General features: G+C 38.1%; 2 protein-coding genes across 2 annotated transcripts in view; one reads left to right on the forward strand and one right to left on the reverse strand.

The window, feature by feature from the left end:
- LOC136885000 (coiled-coil domain-containing protein 174) overlaps positions 1–13,664 on the forward strand; it is a 29,588-nt gene extending 15,924 nt beyond the window's left edge. Inside the window, exons 4-5 of the mRNA XM_067157375.2 lie at positions 6,741–6,982; positions 13,363–13,664. Coding sequence (XP_067013476.2) covers positions 6,741–6,982; positions 13,363–13,664 — 544 coding nt within the window. The remainder of the gene's footprint in view (positions 1–6,740; positions 6,983–13,362) is intronic.
- The window catches only part of LOC136884660 (organic cation transporter protein), a 257,104-nt gene that overhangs the window by 211,759 nt on the left and 28,423 nt on the right, over positions 1–16,922 (reverse strand). The gene's annotated exons all lie outside the window — the stretch shown is intronic.

Here is a 16,922-nt window from a genome sequence, read left to right on the forward strand (position 1 = left end):
ATGGTAATTAATTAAAAAGTTCATGTGATAAGGGACAAATATTTGTGTTAGTCAGCATGTGAACCACATAATAGAAGTTAAGACAGAAAACACAGAGACAAAATGTTAGTCTCCTACCTCTTCCTCTATGCCCTTCAAACTAAGCTATAGAAACCTGTATTTTTCACCACGAAGTACCTGGCCCTTGAAGGCTGTCTTTCTGCTTTTGGTAATTAGCAGTTGTTTACATTTACTGTGTACACATTTTGTATAACCTGTTCGTAGCATATAAATGTTGAACCGGGAGATTTTTAACAATCTTCTGTGTAGCTTTTTCTTTTCTTTCAATTTTTTATGTCTCATTGACACAGATAGGTCTATAATACCAATATAATGGTCCGTTATTGGACATTATTAATTTTCCAGCTAACTCATTCTTGGTTGTCTGCGTTTCGCCCTCGTGTGCTAAGTTAGGCTCATCAGTTGGGACTTAGCACACCACCCAAGACGCAAGGCTAGTGCATACCGTGGAGGCCACTGCATAGGCTACTTGAAGCCACCAGCTGTGCCAATGCACTAAGAGAGCTATGTCTCACTTCCAAAAATTGATGCCTGCCTGGCCATCAAATAATACAGATGTTGACTCCCATAGGGAATTTAAAATATTTGTCCTGAATGAGTAAATTTATAATACCAATATAATGGTCCGTTATTGGACATTATTAATTTTCCAGCTAACTCATTCTTGGTTGCCTGCGTTTCGCCCTCGTGTGCTAAGTTAGGCTCATCAGTTGGGACTTAGATAAATTCCCTATGGGAGTCAACATCTGTATTATTAACAGATAGGTCTTACGGCAATGTTAGGAGAGGAAAGGGCTAGAAGTAAGAAGGAACCGACTATGGCCATAATTAAGGTACAGTCGCAGCATTTGCCTGGTGTGCAAATGGAGAAACCATGGAAAACCATCTTCAGGACTGCTGATAGTGAGATTGGAACCCACTATCTCCGAAATGCAAGCTCACAGCTGCACAGCCACCTGTTCGGTAACCGCATTTCAAAAGCCTCCAACTTCGTAACTGTGTGCTTCTCAGAGTCCATGTCTCAATTCAACGTTCTGAAGCAGTTCACATATTATTCATCAAACTTAAATGGGAAAACTCTTAAGGTACACATGAAAATGGTTTAATTTGATATGCTTTAAGTCTGAGTTGACAAATTACGAGTTCCATGCTTATTACGGGTGCATAACCACATTTCACGAATAAGGAGGTGGACCAAATTATCTCTAACTTGAACGACTAAAAAAGCTCCTGGACTAGATGGAATTTCAGCCAATATTGTTAAACATATTCATTACTGTCTTCCGTCTCTTTTTATAATTCTTTTTAATAAGTGCCTCAAGTTATGTTTCTTTCCCACCTGCTGGAAGAAATCTGTAGTCAGTCATTCCTAAGCAAAACGCTAAAAATGTATTTGCCATCAATGCATTCCGACCATTATATCTGTTGGCTTTGCTTGGAAAAATTTTAGAAAAGCTGTTAATAGATCATATTATGTATTTTCTTCATGCAAACAATTATTTGAGTGATAGACAATTTGGATTTTCTCCACAAAGATCTACAGAAGGCTCAGTAACATATGTTGTTGATTGGGCTAAGGAAATGTTCTTACATCAGCAAGTTAGCGTACTGGTATCTCTGGACATTTCTGGTGCATTTGATAAAGCATAGTGGGCCAAAATCCTTTATCAACTAAAAGTTAAAGCCTGTCCAAAGAATTTATATAAGTTAACACAGAGTTATTTTAGTAGTCGCAGTGTACAGTTAACAATAGGTACCAGAACAATAACTAGGACTCTAGTTAAGGGATGTCCTCAAGGTTCAGTATGCAGTCCAGGTTTCTGCACTATACTGTATGCTGATTTACTGCAACAAACTCTTCCACAGAATTATAATATTATAGCTTATGCTGATGATGCTCTTCTCTTGGTTAAGGCTAATACTGTGAAGGAATTCAACATTTCAACAAACTCTGCTTTAGAAATCATATATAAGTGGGGATGTGATAACAAATTACAATTTAATCCTAACAAAACTACTGCAGTGTTAATAACAAGAAAGAGAAAAGTGAAGAAACCAAAGATCAGATTGAACTCAAAACAATTAACATTTGCAGGCAAAATATCTTACTTGGGAGTCATAATAGAGAGTAAATTAACATTTCGAGCTCATTTTCAGTGCTTAGCTGAAAAGGCTGGTAAATTCTTGCAAGGATTATCTATTGCTTGTAAACCATCTTGGGGTCTGAATTCAGATATCTTACGCATAATATATCATGGATCGTTTGAGCCAATGATATTGTGCTTCAGCATATCAAAATGTCTTGGAGAAGAAATAGGCTCAATGTAAATTTGCACAAATTCAGAGAGGATCTATACTCAGAATAATACGAGGTTATAGAACAATATCCACAGATGCTGCTCTTATTATAGCAGGTATAGAACCTTTGCATCTGAAAGCCATAGCCAAAGCTGAATTGACTAACATTAAAAAAGGAAGACAATGCAATAAGGTAATACAAGAATATGATAATGAGCAAAAAGTAAATATCCTTGAATGTGGTCGTTCAGCATATCATTATGATTATGTTATCACTGAATGTTTTCTCTCACATGAGGTACAAGTTTATACAGATGGCTCCAAAACACCCAAAGAGGATTGTACTAGGAAGTGCCTTTGTTGTGTATAAAGATGAAGCAGAAATATATTTTAAGACTATGAAACTCTCCTCCCAGTGTTCCATTTTTCAAGCAGAACTTTGTGCTATAAAATATGCAGTTCAATGGATAAAAGAAAGAAAGTTTAGTGCATGTATACATAGTGACTGGCAAGCAGCTCTGAAATCTATAAGTAACAAATATAATTTAAATTCTTTGGCACGTAGCATTAGAACAGATCTCTCACAGTATGGAAGACATATCTGTTTTAAGTGGGTTAAAGGTCATGAAGGTCTATTAGGTAATGAAAGAGCAGATGAGCTTGCTAAACTTGCAGCATTTAGTGACAATGAAACTGTATACAAAAGAGCCCCTATATCAAAAGTGAAATGTGAATTATATAAATTCACAATCAGTGAATGGTCAAAGCTTGGAACTCAAGTAATAAGGGTGAAGTTACAAAAACAATATTTTTTCCCACGGTACAGGACCGTTTGGACTGCAGTTTATTGAAACCAAAATTTCACTAGCACTCAGTTTCTTTTGGGTCACAGAAAATTAAAATTTTATTTATATAAATTCAAAATTAGTGGTAATAACAGTTGTGTTTGTGGAGATGAAGAAACTGCAACTCGCCTTATTTTTGATTGTCCATTCTTCAGCAAAGCAAGATATATTTTGGAACAACACTTAAATTGTTGTACAGTAATGTTAGTCAAACCTTTTTTTAGAATATTTCACAAGATCTGTTGTTTGAATGAATTTTTTAAGTTAGTGCTGTTTCTTCTCCTTTTATCGATTTTGGCCAGCTGTAGACCACGTAAATAACTCCTCATGATTTAAACTTTCTTTGGCGCCAGTACTCCTTCATCCTCCTGCTTGCTGCTTCTTTTCTTTCAGCCGTCCATTGTTGTTTCTTCTTGGTCGCTGTTTCTGGCTCTAGGAAACCCTTAAATGAGTGTAGCTTTTCTCTGAAGGTGGTTCTATTGCGGATGTCTTGATGTGTGATGTTCATTTCTTGCAAATCCTTCTTCGTGTTAACAAACCATTTTTCATAAGAGCTGCCTTTCCTATTGGGCTTATTGAAGTGGTTAAAGATTTTCTTGGCAAGTCTGTCATCAGGCATTCTTGAAATATGTCCAAAAAATTTAACTCTTCGCTTTTGAATGACATCTGAAATCCTACTGCATGTTTTATATATTTCTTTGTTACTGCGTAATCGATATGTGTCAGTACATTTCTTTGGACCGAGGATTTTTCTTAGAATCTTTCTTTCCTTCTTCTCAATTTCTTCAGTGTCTTTCCTGGTTGTTAATCCCAGACATTCTGAAGCATACAAGCACTCTGGTTGAATTACTGCCTGATAGTGGCGTAGTTTTGTCCTAATAGAGATCGCTTTCTTGTTGTATGTGTTTTTTGTAAGGTGGAATGCAAGCTCCATTTTTCTGGCTCTCTCACGGTTTGCTTCTTTATCAAGCCCATTAGGTTGTATAATCTCACCAAGGTATTTGAATTTAACAACTTTATCTATCTTATCATTGTTTGTTGTTACTATGTATCTTGGGGCTTCTTTAATGTTGGTCATGAAATGTGTCTTTTCAAATGATATCTGCAGGCCAGTTTTCATTGCTACCTCTTTTAAAGTGTTAACTTGTATTATCGCTGATTCAATATTTTCTGACAACAGTACAAGATCGTCAGTTGACAGTGATGTTCTCTTTCTTGTATCCTATTCTTATTTGGTCTTTAATGCCTTTTTCTGCGAGTTCTTTTTCCCACTCTTTGATGACTTTATCCAGGACACAATTGAACAGTAGTGGGGATAGGCAATCTCCTTGCCTAACGCCTGTCTTGATTTCAAAGGGTTCAGATATCTCTCCCATAAACTTAACCTTTGAGTATGTGTTTGTTAAGGTCTCCTTTATTAGCTGTAATGTCTTGTTATCTGTACCCATTTCTCTAAGGATGTTAAACAATGTGCTCCTATCAACTGAATCATATGCTTTTCGAAAGTCAACAAAAACTGCTACATACTTCTTGCCCCTGGCAACTCTGTCCTTCAGTATTGTCTTGAGGTTCCAGATTTGTTCCACACATGATCGTCCCTTCCGAAATCTGTTTATTTTAGAAAAAATTAAGAATTTTTTCCTTTTTACCAGTTTAGTTAATTTGTGTGTGTAATCACTCACTTCAAAATGTTTTAATTATATGTTTGTATTATTTAAGGTAACTAGTTATAACCTGCAGCCCTAATAGGTTAGACAAAGTAGGGATTTTTCATGGATAATAAATAAATACATTTCGAACAGAAATAGCACCCAAAAAATTCTTACTGAGAAATGCAGAAATGAAATTCCTCAAGACATTGCTACAAAAAACAAGGAGATATAAGGTCCGCAACAAGATGATTCACCAAAGGATTCAAATAAGAGGATCGTTATGTGATACCATAATCAGATCAAAATTGAAATGGTATGGCTGTGTAATGAGAATGGATTCTTGCTCAGTAGCTAAGGTATGGTTGGAGAAAACCTTATGGCTGGTTCACACGTAGACAGTGTTTAGTACAGTAGTAAGTGTAAGTCACTACTTAACACACGTAGGCTAGTTTAAACATAAGGCAGCGTTTAGTACAGTGACAAATGGCAATTGATTCAGAAGTTCTTGCATCGTCAACTAGATCAGAGATAAGACGATCGGCCATCAACAGCGAGTAAAACTTATTAGTGACGTTATTCGTTGCGTGTTAGATGACATTTTAGAGGAAATTGAGGATTAGGTGACCAAAATTAGGAGTGATAACAAGAAGGAATTATGTCGGAACAACTACAATTCTCTCATTTAGGTTTTCCGTTCCGACATCTTTCTCAATTTGTCTTCCCATGTTTTTTATATCATACATCTTAGGTATTTCATTTCGCTGGCTTAAATTCTACTCTCCTCCTTACTTGTCATTTTCCACGTTTCAGCCCTGTTCAATTGCCCTGTTGTACCCTCTTGCTAACTTCCATGCCCAGCCTTGTATTCTGCATTAATTCACATCCCTCAGTATTTGAAACTGTCAATGATTTCAAGGCTTTGACCACCAGTTATCACAATGCGTTTCCCTTGTCTTTCTCCTCCTGATATCACCATAGGCTGGCTTTTCTCTGCGCTGATTTTCATCCCATACTGTTCAATTTTCTTGTTCAGTATATCGAATTGTTCTTGTACTTCTTTGTTGTTCATTTTCCAGACCACAATATCATCTGCAAATAGTAATAACTTCATCTCTCTCTTCTCATATGCTTCCTTTGTTTCTTTTAAAAGTTCATCCATAACCATTAGAAACAAACAAGGCGAAAGCACACTCCTCCGTCTTAGTCCAGTTTCACTTCTAAACTATTTTGTCTTTCCAACCGGATTCGGCACGCTGAGGACACAGTTGTACATTGCTTGCAGCAGTTCTACAGTTTGCATACCCAGTCCTTGTTTTGACCATGATTTCCCAACCTTCTCCCTGGGAACACTATCATATGACTTTGTTAGATCTATGAAATATTGTGAAAGGTTACTTCTAATTACCATGCGGTTAGGGCCGCACGGCTGTGAACTTGCATCCGGGAGATAGTGGGTTCGGATCCCACTGTTGGCAGCCCTGAAGATGGTTTTCCATGCTTTCTCATTTTCATACTAGGTAAATGCTGGGGCTATACCTTCATTGAGGCCATGGCCATCTCTTTTATCTCTTTTATTGGAATTATCTTCCTTATTTTCATTATTTGAGAAAGTATAATCTCAAATCGAACTGTTTTATTCCCTATAAACATGGTAAGTTCATTAGAATGATATCAATCTTATCCTCCGGCTGAACATTCATATTCTGAACTACCTATATTAACCAATTTCCTTCCTATTCGTAACACTTTTCTGTCACATTGTTACTATAAGACCTATGTGTATTGGTGCGACGTAAAGCAGATTGTAAGAAATTACTTCTAATTTTGTTAGTTTCCAGAATATTTTTTGCATTTCATAATTCGTGTACTTTTTTCCTATTCTTAGGGTGGATTATACTGATTGTCTGGGCCGTACAAGACGTTGCCTCAGACGCGACATGGATTTAATTAAGAATAGAGATGCGAAGCTGGCCAAATCCCTCAGCAAGTTGCCCGAAGGTGAAGCCGGTGAGACCAACTTCATGCTGAACGACTTGCGACTGCAAAAGCTGCGCGAGAAGTGGGAACAGCAGGAGGAGGAGCTGCGGGAGAGGAACGACATCCACTACCAGAACGTGCTGTTTGACGGTGAGTCTCTGCTCTCCTATCTGTATTTACGTGTACCTGATTACTTGTTATTAAGTGTCATATGCTGCAATCCCTTTAAGTATTTTTTTTTTTTAGATGTGCTCAAGTTTTATTAAAAAATGACATCTGACACCTTTGCTTATTGAAGGACCAAATTTCAAGAATCTATTAGAGAAAGTCAAGAGGATAGCTTGGTCGGGGGGATTATTCATCTTTGAAGCAACTAAAGTCATCATCATTGTCATCACCATAGGCAGGGCTAGACAAAGACAAATGAGAAAACATTCTATGAGCCAGTCAAATTTCTTAAGACACCAGACATTAAAAATAAAAATAATTTTCTTACCTATATAATACTAACCAGTTTGATCTCTCACTTCATCTTAATCACTCTTAAATCACATTTGTTACTCTAACATGTACTAAACCTCAAGCAGTGCTTATTACATAGTAGTGCAAGACACAAAGAACATAATGGAAAAAATCTGGCGCCAAGACCAGCTTCTCAGCTTCTCAATTTTATATTGTGGCCCTTCCGACCCTTTATAATAAGGCAAGACACCAGCCAACATTATGAAACAATAATCAAGAAAGGGACCGCTAGATTGAGAAGATATTGAGAATGCTGCTGTTTCTAAGCTTTAAATTTCATTGGTGTTTTTTCTCCTTGTCACAGGCTTTTCGCCTGCACGTTATATCAGGCTTGGTTTCTCAAAAATGTTTGTTCGCGCTCCTCTCCTGACCAATTTAATATGATGAGTTTCTACAAGGATGATTTTCGACAGTGATTTCAACCTGTTTGTTATTGTTACTAAACAATATTTTGTAAACTATGAGGTCCACAACCTCACCATGTGCTACTATTGTTCATTTCCATCTGCATCATTTGTTTTTTCATTCCTTTGTTTTCTTAGGTTAACACCGTTTTTAGTTTCAATTATTATTTTAAATTAACACCTTTTCACTGAATTTTGTCGCAGTGTAAAGTGAAGACCAGCTGAAGGCGGAGGTTTAGCTTGTCGATGTAATGGTTACGAGCCGAGCCTTATTTAGGCATAGGCCGTATGGGCCCGGGACCAGGTCGGGAAAAATTAACTGTATATCACAAATATTATAATATTTATAGATCCACCTGTTCAATACAGTATAATACAATCCACTATTTCATGTGGTTAAAATTTATACCGGTACATAATACTTAAGTCATAGGTATATGTTTCACCCTTTTTTTACAGGCATCATCAGCCTATTAATAAGATAGAGTTTGAGGGATGTTCCACCATTCAACACATTGTAAAAATATATTCAATTATAAGAACATAATGCAAGATCAGTAAACTAAAACCAGCAAGTTCTAAATGTTTTCATTGTCAAACATACTTTCATTTCAACTATGTCATATATCAAGTTATTTGAATCAGGGCCGACAATCAAGTTCCGTGTTCCACTAACACATGGTGAACAAACAGTTTTGAAGATTATAATGTGGTTAATCTCGAATATTTGAGCGTTTAAAACCAAAATGGATCCTCTTCTTGTACACCATTAGGACTATGACGGACTTGAGTGTAAAAGCACAATCATCCAAGGGGGATATTTGTTCCACTCCCATAACGTGAGTTCAAGATAGTAAGATCAATGTCAGTTATTCAGAATAGAAGTGTGAACGTATCAAATGTGTTAACACGTTCAGTACCTGCTTCTGAGCGGGACACTTGAATGCCTGGACCGGCCATTTTGATGCCCGGCCCTCTTGACTTGCATCACTTAATACAATTTACGATTACTCCTAAACTATAAATGTTAGAAAAACGATACTTTGTGCTTACCACTAGTAAATATTTAGGGTGTGATATCTGGTGTCACAGGTTTCAAAATACCGTACGTCTAATTTTATACAGCCTATCTGTATTTTCGGCATAATGATTGCTGTCACCGAAGTGAAGAAATGAAAGAATATGAAGGAAGCGTATTCGGAACATTGTATTAGAAAATATCGGAGTATGAAAAACAGGGTTTTCGGTCCAGTATATTTTTATATCAGGATTTTGGACTAATCGGTTTCCACGATTGCTTGATCGAATTCTATGTGAAAGGCCGCGGCGCCGCACTTATCACTTGACTCGCGTATAGATTGGTCTGCTCACACACATACTGATAAAATTCGTCATTCATGAAAATACTCACGTAACTCAAAATATCCTGCTTATATTTTATTTGAACGTTTATACCTGAATTCTCTGTAAATGGTGGAACGGGTGGACAATAACTAGGATGATATGTATCAGGCACTTCACTTTTCTCTATAGGCCTATCGGATTCAGGAATCGGAATTTTCTCGTCACTCTCACTTTCACTATCTGAGTCTATTTCAGGAATAAGTTCATCACCAGAATAATCATTGTGAACAATACTTAATACTTTTTCTTCCGTAAGAAACTGTTTTATATGCCATTATACTACACTCGGTAGGAACGACATGCACTGCATTGAAATCTCAAGTACCGTCTTGACGCGCGAGGAAGTGCTGAGATATTCGCACTAAAACAGCTAAGATAAATATAACCCCACTCAACGCGACGGTTATCTCAAAAAGGTCAACCAACTTCCTGCTACAAGCAGTAACGCTGACTAAGGTGTAAGAATGCATAGATGACGAATATAAACAGCATTGCTTCGCGCGGAACATTAAACGTCTTACGCCGTCCACGGTCCGAAATGAGTTAAAATATATACGGTTGATTTATCAGAAAGTCGTAGAAAAGAAGATGGGACTTCTTGTAGGAGACGTTGCTAATGATAAAATGTTGAGGTGTCAAAGCTAGCTGATGTTGATGTTTAGTTATGTTAGTACAGTAATCAATTGGATCCAAAAGACTGTCAAGTGGGCGTTATTATCCCTGTTGAAATATTTATTCGAAGAAATGATCGAGTTTTACTCGTACGGTGCGTGTTAAGTACGTCGGACTGTTCCAGCAAAGCTACTTGTAAAAATTAAATGGTCTAATAGTTTTAAAACCAGGTTTTAGAAGGGACGCGCCTTCGTAGTATTCCAAAGCAAAAGCTCCCAATGTGAATAACGGAATTTTTATTTCCCTTACTTGAATGCGGCCGGTAATAATATTATGTACAGCCACAATGTTGAAACGCACCCTCCTCGTTTCTGCAAATGGGTATCAAGATGCTAGACATCGAGCTGGAACTTAGACAAGAGACAATATCGTGATGGTGGGTGAATCGATAATACCACGAGTTCTGGAAAAGGTCAGGGAAAGTGAAACCCACTTTTTATTCATCTTATGAGGGTTTTTTTAAAGCAAGAATAAGAAGAGGAGTGCGGCAAGGCTGTCCCTTATCGCTTTATCTGTTTAATATCTTCATAGAATTTGCTACTAGAACAGTAAAAGAAAAAACCAGAGGGATAAATTTTAATGGTAAACAAATTAATTGTATTCTCTTTGCAGATGATATTGCATTGATAGCTGATTCAGAGCACAAAATGACTGGCATGCTCGTTATACTACACAACACGTTAGAGAAGTTCAGGCTAAAAATAAATTCAAAGAAAATGAAAATTATGGTCGTTCAAAAGAAGAGGACGGAATTGAAAACAAGCATTAAATTAGGCTGTGCAAAAATAGATCAGGTTAAAGAATTATGTTATCTGGGTAGTGTTATTACCAATGATAATCAGTGCCTGACAGAAGTCAAAAGAAGAATTGCTATGGCAAAACAAGTGTTTCAAGGCAGGAAAAATCTATTGTTAAATAATCACATAGGAATTGAAACCAGGAAGAAATTTGTTAAAACCTTTGTTTGGAGTGTGCTAACTTACAGTTGTGAGACCTGGACTTTGGGAAAACAAGCACAATCAAGACTAGAAGCTGCGGAAATGTGGTTCTGGAGAAGACCGACAAGGACGAGTTGGACAGAAAAGAAGACTAATATCCAAATCTTGAATGGCGTTAATGAGAAACGAACCTTAATTTATTCAATAGAGCAGAGGAAAGTTAAATTTCTTGGAAATGTCCTACAACATGACAACTTTCTCCAGAATGTCTTCAAAGGCAAGGTCGTAAGACCTGTCTGTGTCGGTGCGACGTAAAACAACTAGCAAAAAACAAAAAAAACAAAGGCAAGGTGCTAGGGAAGAAGTGTAAAGGAAAACTGCATCTTTCATAACTTAGGAACATAATCACTCATCTGGGTTTTGCTTCCTATGTCACAATGAAAAGGACTGCTGAAGACTGTTGATGGTCGTAAACAATTACTTTACAAGTAAAAATGTCTTATATTATCCTCATTTTCAATACAGAAAACCATCTATATTAGATGGGATAATATCTACACATGTTTCATCCTATCTGAAGGAATTAATTCCATACACTTTATTAGTGTTTTTATTTGTTTGCATGAATGTAATACCAGCTTCTACTGAGATAGGCTGAAAAAAATATATAGATATTATCCCATCTGATATAGATGTTTTTCTGTATTGAAAAGAGGGATGATATAAGACTTTTTGATTTGTAATGTGATAACTGTCAGTACAGAATGAGATTGATAACATGAAATGAAAACTATTAAATGGCACAACATGTAAATTGTTGTCTCGAAGACCAAAATTAGATTCTGTCTTTTCACAGGAATCAGACTTTAACTCACACTGCTTTCTCTCATGCAATAACGAAAAATAAGAATGATGGCACCGGCACAGAAACTTTGATGAATGCACGCTCACTTTTAGTTGTGTTTTCATTGGATGTACTGTTGGAACTGGAAGTGAAAATCATGAAGACAGTCTGGTACCAAATGAAGATATTTTAAAACCAAACAATGACCCTCGTTTTTGGGTTATGAATGATTTTATTAGGGATTGCTATGCTAAATGAGGTGTGAAACGGAATAAGGACCTTTTCTGTAATTCAGTGCGGATGTATCCAGACAAACGATTCCTAACAAAAATGTTATTTGGAGGAGAGCAAGACGTAAGCCACTATCCTGCTAATTAGTCCTGTATTTGTATTATTGTTAATTGAGTAAAGTAGTTTTGTCAGCAGTATAATATTATTATTGTCTGACTCCTCGGTTGAATGGTCAGCGTTCAGGTCTTCGGTTCATAGGGTCCCGGGTTCGATTTCCAGCTGGGTCGGATATTTTAATCACCTTTGATTAATTCTTCTAACTCGGGGACTGGGTGTTTGTGTTTGTCCCAAAACTATTCTCTTCATATTCACACAACACCATCAACCGCCACAGAAATACGCAATCGGATTACACCCCTCCACATAGGGAAGGACATCTGACTGTAAAACTAGGCCCGATCCATTTGTGCGGCACAGTTCACACCCAGGACCCTGCAAATGTGGGAAGAACGGTAGAAGAATGAGTTATCATTATAATTATAATTTGATATTTTACCTTAGAGGTATTTTACTGAATTATTGTTTTTGTTATATAGAAATAATAATAATTGCAATATTGGCTAGTCGCCCTTGAGCCCAAAGGTGTTGTATTAGTTAAACTCGGCTCTGGTTATGAGCGATCATAGAATACTGCATTTCGAACGCTCATATCAATTCAAATAAATATTCAGATGTAACCGATGCTTATAGCCACTTCTAAATCTCCGTATTTAGGTATGTTGGAGACACGGCAGTAACAACAAGAAGAAACAGAACAGCTTAGGAGCGAATTTTACCGTCAAAATTTTTAAAATACCAGCAAATTAATTTTGTGTATGTTGCTATTTTCCAGTGTGGAAATAAATTCAAAAAATATTGTTTTTTCCTCAGACTGGAATTTAGCAATTACGATTTGGAAACTGTAGGCACCTACACATTTCTTTTCGTTGCCATTGTGACCAGGTGCCTGGGATTTGTCCAGCCCTGATCAATGGCATTTTGCCCACTGTTAAGTGTGACGACTGCCACTCGGCTAGATTGGTCAGAGAATGAGCCTGCTTGCTAGAACGAACAGAAAAATTTTTGTTAATGAATGGGTCTGGATAGACTCGTACCAGACTCATTACTGCTCAGTCAAAGTGGGCGATATTTGAACATTGAGGTGTGTGCGTCAATCTAAACTCTAAATGCAATTGCAGGCTTGGTATACCAGCCCACTCAGTTGTTAAGTCACTCGATGGGTTATCAAACTACGAGCTGTTGCCTTGTTTCTCCTAAAAAAAAAAAAAATAATAATAATAATACAGTTCTTTAGAAGAACATACAGGGTGAAGCTGAACTCCACTGACAAATTTTTGGAGGTTATTCTGAATATATTGATATAAGGGACCCATGGTCTCCGGGGCTTGTTACAGAGTAATAATGTAATTATGGTATGAGGCGTGCTTTTTTTAAGCAAGGGCTGTTTTGTTGTAGACACTAGGAGTTCGCGCCCATGTCACAACGAGCGCGTGCATCGTGTGCCGGCATGCCTCGGAAACAACGGTGCTCAGACGTTCAAGATTATCGACTCGCCCGCCCCGTGCGAGGTTCGGTCAGTGATCCGGTTTTTATCGGCAAGGAGCCTGTCTGGCACAGACATTCACCGACAGATTTGCGAAGTGTACGGTGCTAATGCTATGAGTGAAGGCAAAGTGCATAAGTGGGTACGAGACTTCAAAGATGGCCGTGATAATGTGACGTCCATGATGAGGCCCCCTCCGGTTGCCCATCTCTGATTGCAGACAATTTGGTGGCTTCAGTTTGAAGTGAAGATTCGTGAGGACAGACGTTTCGCAATAACAGCTCTCTCAATGGCTTTCCTGACGCTATCAAAGTGGATGGCGAGTTTCTATGAAGAGGGTCTTCAAAACTTAGTTGTAAGTTGTGATAAGTGTTTAAACAAACTTGGTGGCTATGTTGAAAAATACAGTAAAGTATGTAGATTCTGAAAATAGTCTTTTGTTGTGTAGTTATTTTCAAACAGCCCTTACTTAAAAAACATGTCCCGTATATGCGGTTTGTTATCCCAGTCATCCTTGTTTCTGTAAAAATACCTTCACAGCAGAAAAAAAAAAAAAAAAAAAAAAGTATGTGAGGTGCAATAACCAAAACGTACAACACAAAACACAGAGTACTGCAACCACCCTTAGACGAAGTAGGCCTATGTACACTTTTGTCACCGGGCGAGTTGGCCGTGCACGTAGAGGCGCGCGGCTGTGAGCTTGCATCCGGGAGATAGTAGGTTCGAATCCCACTATCGGCAGCCCTGAAAATGGTTTTCCGTGGTTTCCCATTTTCACACCAGGCAAATGCTGGGGCTGTACCTTAATTAAGGCCACGGCCGCTTCCTTCCAACTCCTAGGCCTTTCCCATCCCATCGTCGCCATAAGACCTATCTGTGTCGGTGCGACGTAAAGCCCCTAGCAAAAAAAAAAAAAAACCACTTTTGTCACAGTGTGTTCAACTCGTTCTGTCAGTGTACTGTACAATGCAGAACTGTTCCCTTGCGGGTAATAACTCAGTGTTGTTGGCTTCTGGCATGTTAAACAACTCCTCCTCCTCATCATCATCGTTGACCATCTCTAGTTGCCCGGGTGTGGTGTACGAGCCCCCTCCTTCTTTGTCCATGAACCACTGTTCTCTCATAATCTTCTCGTAATCTTGTCCTCTCTTCTCGACATCTTTCTTCAACAGATCTGTCCATTTTCCTCTGATCTGCCCACTGTTCTTTTTCCTTTTACTTCTCTTTCATGTTCTCTTCTTGCAGTCCTACTTGCACTCATCATGGCCAAACCACTTCAGTCTTGCTTTCTAAATCCTCTGTAGTAGGGAGTCTCCTATTCCTACCTCCTCTCAGACTTTATCATTCCTGAATTTGTCCTTCCTGGTCTTCTGTATCATGGTGCGTAGGAACTTCATATCTTCAGCCTGGAGTTTTGAGTTGTCTCGTTAACATTGGTAGTTTCCAAGCTGTACGTGAGGATAGGGGTATAATATAATTTATATAATGTCATCTTTGCTTTTAATTGTACTTGTTTATCCCACAGCATTTGTCTTACTTGGTGGTAAAATTGAGTTGCCTTGCTAATTCGACTGTCCACCTCATATTTTGCAAGGTTGTCTTTTTTGATACTATACTACCCAAGTACTTAAACGTTAGAAACTCAGCTTGATTGCTGCAGTCGCTTAAGTGCAGCCAGTATCCAGTAATCAGGAGATAGTGGGTTCGAATCCCACTGTCGGCAGCTCTGAAGATGGCTTTCCGTGGTTTCACATTTTCACACCAGGCAAATGCTGGGGTTGTACCTTAATTAAGGCCACGGCTGCTTCCTTCCCATTCCTAGGCCTTTCCTATCCCATCATCGCCATAAGATCTTTCTGTGTCGGTGCAACGTAAAGCAAATAGCAAAAAAATGAACGTTGGAACACTGTCCATTTTAGTGCCATTTATTCTGATTTTTTGTCATCTTCCCGCTGTAACTTCATCACCACCGTCTTAGCCTTGTTGATATTTAAATCATACCTCTTAAACTCTTGACTCCATTTCTGCAGCTTTTCCTCCATATCATTTTCAGTTTCACCCCAGATCACCACGTCGTCTGCAAAGATGAAAGCTTGCAAGTCCTGCTGCTCCTGTGAGACAAAATTTTGGCACCCCAGCGTCTGTCAAGAACAAGCCTTTAGAATGGACGTAAAACCTTTTTTTTTTTTTTTTTTTTTTTTTTTTTTCGGTGCAATACCGACACAAAGCTCACTGGCGCAACAAACCAAATGGAATGCAATTACCTTGCTGTGAGCCACCGGAGACTACGGGTCCCTTGTACCAATATACTCCGAAGGTATCCCTGAACAACCTTACGAAAGTTTGTCGGTGGAGTTCCCCCTTCACCTTGTATTTGTATTGGTCCACATTTTCAATACAATGTTGATACAAACCACTTAAAACTAAATGTTATGTACAATCATAAAACTAGCAAAACTAGGACATGTTTCAACCCTTTATGGGTCATCTTCAGCTAAAGTTTAATGTGTCAATACTAAAAGTTTTTTAGAACATCATGGATTGGTTTTCACAATCTTGATAAAATTCTAAATTGGGAACAAATGGAGAGTTACGTTCCCTCTTGGTAGTTAAAGTCCAATGCTAATTATGAAATATGGCTGGCTGGAGGAGTCTTTATACGCTGGACTTTTTGTCATGCAGAGTATAAGGTAAGATGTGGGCATCAATCAACCATTAGGTGTTTTCAAACCATTTATTAAAAGCAAAATACATCCATCCACTAACGGCTAAGCCTTGTCACTGCAGCCACATTCCACAGTCTTCAGCAGTCCTTTTCATTGTGACCTAGAAAGCAAAACCCAGTTGAGCGATTATGTTCCTAGGGTATGAGAGACGCGGTCTTCCTTTTACACTTCCTGCCTAGCATTTTGCCTTTGAAAACATTCTGGAGAAAGGTGTCATATGTTGTAGGACATGTCCAAGAAATTTAACTTTCCTCTGCTCTATTGAATGAATTAAGGTTTGTTTCTCATTAACATCATCCAAGATTTGGATATTGGTCTTCTTTTCTGTCCAACTCGTCCCTGTCAGTCATCTCCAGAACCACATTTCTGCATCTTCTAGTCTTGATTGTGCTTGTTTTCCCGAAGTCCAGGTCTTACAACCCTAAGGCCCGGTTTCATCAACACATGTTAATTATATACTAACAAGTAGTTACTAAGTTAAAAATTTAACATCTTGTTAGGTTTCTTGCGTTTCATCAAACTTTTCCTGTGAAATGGTAATTAATCGACTGTTAACTCTCCCAACATTACGAACTGGTGCGAATCAAGGAGGCAGTGGTACGAACATGCTGTTTTACAGCATGCTCCGATGCGCTTTTGTTTGAGTACAGCTGTTAAATATGGCACGTGAAGTAAACGGAGTCGTAGTTCTAATTTTTCCTCCTTCAAAAAGGAGTTGTTAATTGAATTAGTAAATATAGAGAAGT

Source organism: Anabrus simplex, chromosome 13, assembly GCF_040414725.1.
Source record: "Anabrus simplex isolate iqAnaSimp1 chromosome 13, ASM4041472v1, whole genome shotgun sequence".
Classification (NCBI taxonomy): Eukaryota; Metazoa; Arthropoda; class Insecta; order Orthoptera; family Tettigoniidae; genus Anabrus; species Anabrus simplex.